This window comes from Quercus lobata, chromosome 11 (assembly GCF_001633185.2).
Source record: "Quercus lobata isolate SW786 chromosome 11, ValleyOak3.0 Primary Assembly, whole genome shotgun sequence".
Lineage (NCBI taxonomy): Eukaryota > Viridiplantae > Streptophyta > Magnoliopsida > Fagales > Fagaceae > Quercus > Quercus lobata.
The window spans coordinates 12,214,106-12,223,237 of record NC_044914.1 but is presented as its reverse complement, the minus strand read 5'-3'; the positions used below and the strand labels follow the sequence as shown (position 1 = coordinate 12,223,237).

Here is a 9,132-nt window from a genome sequence, read left to right as displayed (position 1 = left end):
CATCAAGGATCAGTACTAGTATTTATTGTTTAATAATCATCAAAGGCATAACTCTATCTCTTATTATAGATGCTTCTAGGTAGGTTGCCCATCCCTATTATCTCCGAGAAAATACATTCTATTTTGGGTATATGTTTTTTCTCACAGTTGGTGAGACCCACAGTTAATAGTTCACTAACTGTGAGGAGGGGAAACATACACCTGAAACGGGGTATATTTCCTTGTCTTCTCCTTTTCTCTTTTAAATAAATTATTTTTATTCACTTTAAAAAAAAAAAAAAAATAATTCCTGTCTATTAATAGACAAAAAAAAAATTCATTTCGGCTCTTTTAAAAAAAGTCATGGTTGATAGAACCACAAAAGTCTTATTGATAAGATGCCAAATCAATTGAAAAGTCCATACAGAACCGATGCCTGTCCATTAATAATTTTTTTTTTAATTTTAATTTTTTTATAGATATTATCCATTAATAAATTTGTGGTTGTCTTCATCACATGGGTCAATACGGTACCTAAGAATCTAAGATACCTTTTCTAATATGATCCCCTATTTCATTTCTATATAGTCATAATTATTATGCCCACTACTTCCAAAAGCCATTCTTGATAGGATCAAGCCAAATCAAGCAAAGATGACCAAATTCGAGGTTGTGCTCATCGCTACCCCTGGGTTTGGAAACCTTGTTCCCATTGTCGAGTTTGCTCAACGCATAATCGACCACGACCATCGATTTTCAGCCACAATACTCATCATCAACATGCCTGGGAGACCACTTCTCGACCTCTACATCCAATCACGCGTCGCCACGTCAACCACTAATATCCGATTTGTTCACCTCCCTACGGTGGACTTTCCCTCTTCCGATCACTCCAAAATTTTCATAGCCCATGTAACCTCACTCATTGAAAAGCATAAACACCATGTAAAAGAAGCAATCACAAACCTCATGGCACCCGAGTTGGACTCAGACGACTCAGAGTCCAACTCAGTCCCACGACTTGCCGGGTTATTTGTTGACATGTTTTGTAGTTCAATCATTGACGTTGCTAAAGAGCTTGACATCCCTTGTTACCTTTACTTTGCCTCTCCAGCTTCGTTTCTTAGCTTTATTCTTCATCTTCCTGTCCTAGACACCCAAACCCAACTCACCACTGAGTTCGCTGAGTCAGATACTAAGTTGGTCATCCCGGGTTTTGTTGACCCGGTTCCCCTAAGTGTGTTTCCTCCAGTAGCGTTTACAGAAGATGGGTACTCCTGCTATATGTACCATGCACTCAGGTACACACAAACAAAGGGTATTGTTATAAATACACTTCAAGAGCTTGAGTCTCATGCACTTAACTCGTTCTCCACGAGTCAAATGCCACGAGTTTATCCAATTGGGCCTGTTCTTGACCTTGTTGGATCAGCCCAATGGCACCCAGATCGAGCCCACCATGAAAGTATTATAAGGTGGCTTGAGGACCAACCTTCATCATCGGTTGTGTTCTTATGCTTTGGTAGTATGGGATGTCTTGATGAACCCCAAGTAAGAGAAATAGCCCACGGGCTTGAACGGGCCGGGTTTCGATTCTTGTGGTCATTGCGTGAGCCGCCTAAAGTCCTATTAGATCAGCCGGATGAATACACAAATATCGAGGAAGTTTTGCCCAATGGGTTCTTGGATCGAACGAGTGAGATTGGTTTGGTGTGTGGGTGGATTTCACAGGTGTCAATCTTGGCTCACAAGGCAATTGGAGGATTCGTGTCACATTGTGGTTGGAACTCAATTTTAGAGAGCTTGTGGCATGGTGTTCCAATTGCAACATGGCCAATCTACGCTGAGCAACAGTTGAATGCCTTAAAAATGGTGAAAGAATTGGGATTAGCAGTGGAGATAAGCTTAGATTATAGGAGGGGAAGCAATAAATTGGTGTTGGCAGAGGAGATAGAAAGAGGAATCAAGTGTCTTATGGATGGTGATGGTGAGGTGAGGAAAAAAGTGAAGGAGATGAGCATAAACGCTAGGATGGCTGTGATGGAAAATGGATCATCATATATGTCACTGGGAACTTTGATTGAGGAATTAGCAAACAATGTTTAAGAATACAAAGATGGGCCCCTTTATGTCGTGTAAGAATACTAGTGAAATACGGTGACTTGTAATTATTGTTAATGCAAATTGCATACTAGTGCATTACGAGGACTTAATTAAACTTTCGACAACTTCGTATATTACAATTGCTTATTGTCCACTCCCCCCCCCCCCCCCCCCCCCCCCCCCCCCCCTCCGGCGGCGCCCCAAACAGATATTGTAGGTATTACGATTTACCAATGCTTCATTAGTATCTTTCTATTCATCAAGGCTGTTTAAAAATAAATAAGCAAAACATATTTCTTATTTTTGTATTTAAAGACATGTCTTTTTTATTCTTATACTAACAAAATTTTTTTTTTTTTCTAAATTATGTCATTCAAGTGTCCTTAAAAGTCGATGTAAATCTTTGTTTCCAGATGTAGAAGATAGTGAAAGTTGGTCTTATTCATGTAACATTTACATAATCCACATATTACAAATACATAAAGAGATTAAATTCTATAAGGATGTGGTGTAAATCTCATGTCTTACCCTTCTAATTAGGGGTGTAATTGGTCGGTTTTGATTGGTATGAAGTGCAATTTTTCCACCGAACCGAAATTTTTGGTTTTACCAAACCGACACTGAACCATAAGGGAGGAGTACCGACACTGAATTGATTGGATTTCAATTGGTTCGGTTTGATTCGGTCGGCTTCTGGTTGCTTCCAATTTCTTAGAAACCAAATAGATCAAAGAAAAAAGAAACCAATTTCCCTTTGCTTTCCCACATTTTCTTAGCACCCAAACACCAAGCACCAAAAAAAAAAAAACTCCAATCATTATTAATAAGAAGAAAAAAAAAACATTTCCCTTGCTTTTTCTGACATTTCTCAGCACCCCAAACACCAAGCAAAAAAAAAAAAAACTCAAAATCATTGTATTATATTTACGAAGAACATTACAAAAAAAAAAAAAAAAAAAAAAAAACTATTTCCCTTGCTTTCCCATGTTTCTTAGCATCCAAACCACCAGTACCAAGAAAGTTAGCAAACCAAAAAAAAATAAAAAAAGAGAGAGAGAGAGAGAGAGAGAGAGAGGAGGGGGGGGGGGAGAATGGCTACTACTGAAGTGAGAGAGGAGTACTGAAAAATAGGGTTAGCAAGGTTATAAAACAAACCCAAAAAGACGTAATTTTGGTATAATAAAGAGAGAAAAAATAAAAAGGTTTCGCATTGGATCAAACTTGGGTTTAGTTGTGGGAACACACGTGTCCTTGGTATCATGCCACCATCATACCATGACTTTTCTTGATATAATTTTGTACATATTAATATTTAATATATTTCGGTTCGGTTTTGATCAGGTCGGTATATTTGTGTGGGACACCGAAATCGAAATTGAAATCGAAATATTTTGGTTTCAAGAAATTAAAATTAAAGCCAAAACGAAATTTTGGACACGATTCAGTCAGTTTCGGTCGGTGTTTTCGATTTTTCGGTTTATTACACACCTCTACCTCTAATCTCAACATATCACATTATCCTTTTATATAGTTAAGAATAAGCACAACCACACCTAATCAATTCTAATACCCATATATAAATCTTACCAAATTGAGAGTTTATTGAGATATTATTAGGTGTGGTAGGATGTATTAAATTTTAAGTAAAATGTTAATGTGGCAATCACTTATTGGATAGTGTAAAACATGAGTTTTACACCCCATCTTTACCAAATTCGGACTCCATAAACAAAGTAGGTATTGGTGTGGTAATCCAAAACTCTAGAGGGAAAGTTACAGTGGCTTTGTCATTAAAAAAAAATACTCCCCTACCTTATTTTGTTGTAATTTTGGAGATGTTGGCTGATAGGCTATCTTTCATGAGATTGGTACAATCTAATGAAGGCTTGGAAACTTCTCTTTTGTCAAGTTATTTACTCTTTTCCTTTGAATATTTCCTTACTAGAATTTTGTTAAACATTTTTTAAAAATTTATTTTACTTTTTGAATAACTTCTTATTAGTAATTTAATGCACTACAAAAAATCTGGGTATAGACGACATTTGTTTGTTTGTTTGTTGTTGTTATTTTTATTTTTTGCGGCGTATTCAAATTTACCGATATATAGAATGTTCTATAACTTGAATATGCCAAAGATGATAGGTGGATATTGTTAAAACCGAGCTTCTATTAATTGGACTTTGGATTTATTGAACGCGTTGGATGTGGCCCAGTTAGGCTGCGTTTGGTTGCTGTAAAACGTTTTCCGGAAAATACATATTTTCCGGAAATGCTAATTTCCGGAAAAGGAAAATGTTTTCATGGTGTTTGGTTGCACTTCAAAAAATTTTCCAGAAAATATTTTCTGGTGTTTGGAAAAGAAGAAGGAAAACACAAATTCAGAAAAACACAAGCCACAGCCCACGACAAATTCAGTCCGACGACCGCGCCGTCGATCGCGATCCACGGCGCAATCGCGATCTCGACGACCGCGCCGTCGATCGCGATCTCGGAGCGCGATCGCGTCGTCGATCGCGATCTCACCTTCTTCGCGAGATCGCGATCCACGGCGCGATCGCGATCCGAGATCGCGATCCACAGCGCGATCGCGATTCGAGATCGCGATCGACGCTTAGCAATCGGCGGCGCGGACTGGAGCTCGACTGGGTTCGCCGGCAATCATCAGACTGGACTGGAGCTCGCCTTCCTCACGCGCGCTCGCTCTCTCCCTTTTTCCGGAATTCATTTGAAGTGAATTTAGGAACGGAAATTCATTTCCGTGGTCAAAGCCTTTTTTTTCCAGTCAATGGATTTCAATTTCCGGAAAATAGAATTTTCCGGACCAACCAAACACACCTATTTTCCGGAAAATCATTTCCGGAATCAGTTTGAAGTCGAACCAAACGCACCCTTAATATACGTGAGGGACTGAGGGTCTATTTATATATTGCGGTCAAATTCAGTATTGGGCCTTAGTATACCTTATTTTATTGGGCTTATACTCTAGCCTGATGTGAAGTAGAGTGTAGGGTTTTAAGCTTGATTCATGATGGGTGAATAATTATTATATATATATATTAGGTCTCATTTCCACTTCTAGCGTTAGACAAAATCCTAGATCTTATCCTTTTAGAGATTGCTTGGAGAGCGACTGGACCATGTGCCGAGTGTGCATGTGTATGTCTATTGCTATTGGTAATTTATTCGTGTTTGCTCATGGTGTTTGGGGGTACATCCATAAACCTTATAGATTTAATGATTATTTGTGTTTTGTATCTAGTATGTATATGCATTTAATTCTTATAGATATAACCTACTTCATAAGTTTAGTGTTGATAAAAATGATTGAAGAATTAGAGTTCCAGTGACCGTATTAAGCGATGGCTACAATCTCAAAAACAAAACAAAAAAATATCAATCTTGACATGGTTTTGCATGATGAATAGATACATGCAATGATATATAATTAATACTAGTTAGACCTTTTTTTGTTTAAATTACTTATTTATTTTTTAGTTCAAGGTTATTTAGGGCAATCACATACCTGCAACAATCAAAGATGTATTTGTTCATTAGTTGAGAGAATCATCACACGAATGCCAGGTTTATTACGTTAACAATTTTGGTATTAATCCTAATAAAAATATTTACAGAACAGTTGCCATGACCACATGATCAAATTCAATGCAACAACAATATATATCAAGAATGGAGCCGCCTTCTATCCCTAAACTTAACTTCGAATTGGTTTCATTTAAAACTCAGTGTGACAAAAATGTCTATTTAACAAGTTTTGATGCCTTAAAACAATAAAATTTGGTAATAATTACTCTAAAGCATGATTTGATCAATAAATGTCATACATATGCATTAATGAGTCCGAATTTGATAAGGACAGGGTGTAAAACATTTTACACCATCCAATAAATAATTGTCACATCAGCAGTTTATTTAAAATTCAATATATCATTCCACATCTAATAACATCTCAATAAACTCCTAATTTAGTTGAATTTATACATAGGTACTAGAATTGATTGGGTGTGATTGTGCTCATTCTTAAATATATAATAGATTAATGCAGTATGTTTGGATTAAGGGGGTAAAACATGGAATTTACCTCATATCCTTACAAAATTTAATCTCTTTTGTTTATATTGGCTCCCTCAAAATTGGTTTTGAAACATTCAAAGGCAAGCAGATTCCACACGACTTTTGCAGGTTGAATTTTCTGTGCTAGCATAACTCTGTAGTCTGTGCTACCGAAATACAGTTTCTAGCTGTATGGGGGATTTTATCCAACAACACACGTTTCTTATTCAAGCAACACTCATATCTTCGATTCCATAGGGACCGTAGTGTCACAGCAAAAAGCTCTAGTTGCTGCCTTCTTGTATTTACCTTTTCCACCTTAGAGCATCACATTATAAGAGCTATAAATTTAGCTATTTGGTACTATAAAAAGTTACTTTATTTATTTTATCTTCTAATTATACAAAACACCTAATATCAGTGGTTTTTTTTAGCTTTCAACACAATAAAATAATATAAACGACACAATAAAATAATATATCCATTACAATAAACAACTATCACTACCACTATTGCAGTGGATTTGGCCTTCTATTTTTCTTCCAATCCGAACACATTAACAAACAAATTTCCCAAAAAAAAAAAAAAAATCACAAAATTTCAATTTGCAAAACCCATAAAACAACCCAACACATCAAATCTAAAAATTGAAGAGAGCTGAGAGTCATTAGCTAAAAAATAGCGTACGTGCAAGAGAGAATGAGGCAAAAAAGAAGAAGAAGAAGAAGAAAACAGCGTGCAAGAGAGAAAGAGGGGGAAAAAAAAGAGTGTTCCAGTGTAATAAAATAATATTTTTGGTTTAGCTTTTTTGCTATAGTGCACAGCTATAGATGGCTATGCACAGTAGCGAGATGCTAAAAAATTTTAGTTATGACACCACTATTACAGCCTGTTTTTTAGTATTGGTGGTGCTAAAACTAGCAATATAGCTTTTTAGCACCACCAATGCTAATACTCTTATAAGAGCATTCCCATCAACAATTCTAAAAAATTTAGCATTTACCATCTCAAAACCCAATTTTATAACATATAACACACCACTTTACAATACAAACTATATCAAAACTTCTATTTTTTTACCATTTCATTTAAATATTATTTATTTAATATTTTTTACTCGGTGTCTCTCTCTCCCTCTGTCAAAACCCAAAAGCTGTCTCTCTCTCTCTCCCTTTGTAGAAGAGCAGAACCTTCTCCCTCTCTGCTCTCAAACCCGTGCTCCATGTCTCTGATCTGCTCTCAAGCCCATGCTCCATGGCTAACCACCAAGCTCCGTCGGCCTAAAACACTTCTCACCCTCTCCATCGGCCTAAAACACTTCTCACCCCTTCTGGGTATTTTGGAAACTGATTTTCTGGTATTTTGGAAGCTGATTTTCTTGGTTTTTTTTTTTTTTTTTTTTTTTTTTTGGGTGGGTTTTTTGGAAGCTTATTTTCTGGGTATTTTGGAAACTGATTTTCTGGGTATTTTGGAAGTTGATTTTCTGGGTTTTGGAAGCTGGTTTCTGTGTTCATGTTTTTTTTCTTGGGTATTTTGGAAGCTGATTTTCTAGGTATTTTGGAAGCTAATTTTTTGGGTTTTGGAAGCTATTTTTCTGTGTTTGTTTTTTCTGGGTATTTTGGAAGCTAAGGGTTTTGGAAGCTGATTTTCTAGGTATTTTCAGTGAGGTTTTAGGTATTTTTTTGTGCTGATTTTTTGGTTTTGAGGTTGGGTTTCTATGTGATTGCAGTGGGATTCTTTATGGGTTTTTTTGGTCGGGTTTCTATGTGATTGTAGAGGGGTTCTTTCTAGTATTTTTTGGATTGTAGTGGTGAAAGAGTTGGCTGAGACGGTGAGAGGGAGAGGAAGAAGTTTGGGTGAGATGGTGTGACAGAGGAGAAGTGAGAGAGGAGAGAGAAGAGACTTGGGAAGGAGACAAGCACGGGAGAGAGAGAGAGAAAGAAGTTAATAAAAAATGATAGCATTGTGCTATAGTGCGGTCTCAAAAATGAGAGCGCATGGAGCAGTATTGCAAAAATTTTAGCATATGCAATCTTTGATGGAGCAAGTTTTTGGATTATAAATGCTAAAAAAAGCATCTTTTAGCATATGCAATCCTTAATGGGAATACTCTAACTCATAAAAACGTATCAAAACTAATAGTGTGTTAAATAGAATGCTTATGTATGGCTTAGTTATAATAGGAGGTGCTTAGCTTGCATAATAAAAAGAAAATTACCTTTACTTCTAATCTGATTATTTCGATAAAATACCTAATATGTGAGGTTAGTTTTTTGTGTTTTCTTGTGTTTGATAGATTCATGAAAAATTTGGTCAAATAAATATTTTTGTCAAATGAAAATTACCTTTTCTATCTCTTCACTTTCTTTATTTGACTTAGCATGAAATAAATTTTACTTCAAGTTTTACCAATCACAAATTCTCACAAATTCTTTTTATTTTCTTATAAAATAATTATAGTTTGATTTTTTTTTTTAAATAATTAGACTTATGACAAGTTGTAATTAATTGATGAAACATAAATACTATATACTAGTCCCTAATCCATGCGATGTACAGGATAATTAAATTTTAAATCACATATATTTTAAAAAATAATAAATAAAGAGTCCGGTATGAAAAAACTATTAATTAAAATGTAATAGAAAAATTATTTTATAATTTAAAATAGTTTCCCATAGGTATTGTATAGGTATCAACCAAGTAGGATGCATATTTTAAATAAATAAAAAAGACAAAACTTTGTCTTCTAACTCTCACATACATCAACTCTACACCACCATCATATGTATAGAGGTTATTACACGCCCTTATTTAGTTTCTTATCAATGAATTTTTGTTGAAGTAGAATTTTGAAACTCTTGAAACATATATCTAATAGAGTTTTACTTAAACTAAACTATTGTAATACTTAATAAGATAATTACACGCTGAAGAAAAATAATAAATATATAAAATATAAAACCTAAAATAGAAAGA

The 9,132-nt window shown here is 35.4% G+C and overlaps 1 protein-coding gene across 1 annotated transcript; it reads left to right on the top strand.

The window, feature by feature from the left end:
• Positions 1 to 509: 509 nt before the first annotated feature.
• On the top strand, positions 510 to 2,222 carry LOC115967675 (UDP-glycosyltransferase 43-like). The gene has a single exon (XM_031086814.1). It carries the CDS (start codon positions 634 to 636, stop codon positions 2,083 to 2,085), a length of 1,452 nt encoding a protein of 483 aa, XP_030942674.1. The 5' UTR covers positions 510 to 633; the 3' UTR covers positions 2,086 to 2,222.
• The last annotated feature ends 6,910 nt before the right edge of the window (positions 2,223 to 9,132 follow it).

Bases quoted from the DNA above. Each gene is read 5' to 3' on its own strand.
- LOC115967675 (XM_031086814.1), top strand. From the start codon at position 634: ATGACCAAATTCGAGGTTGTGCTCATCGCTACCCCTGGGTTTGGAAAC.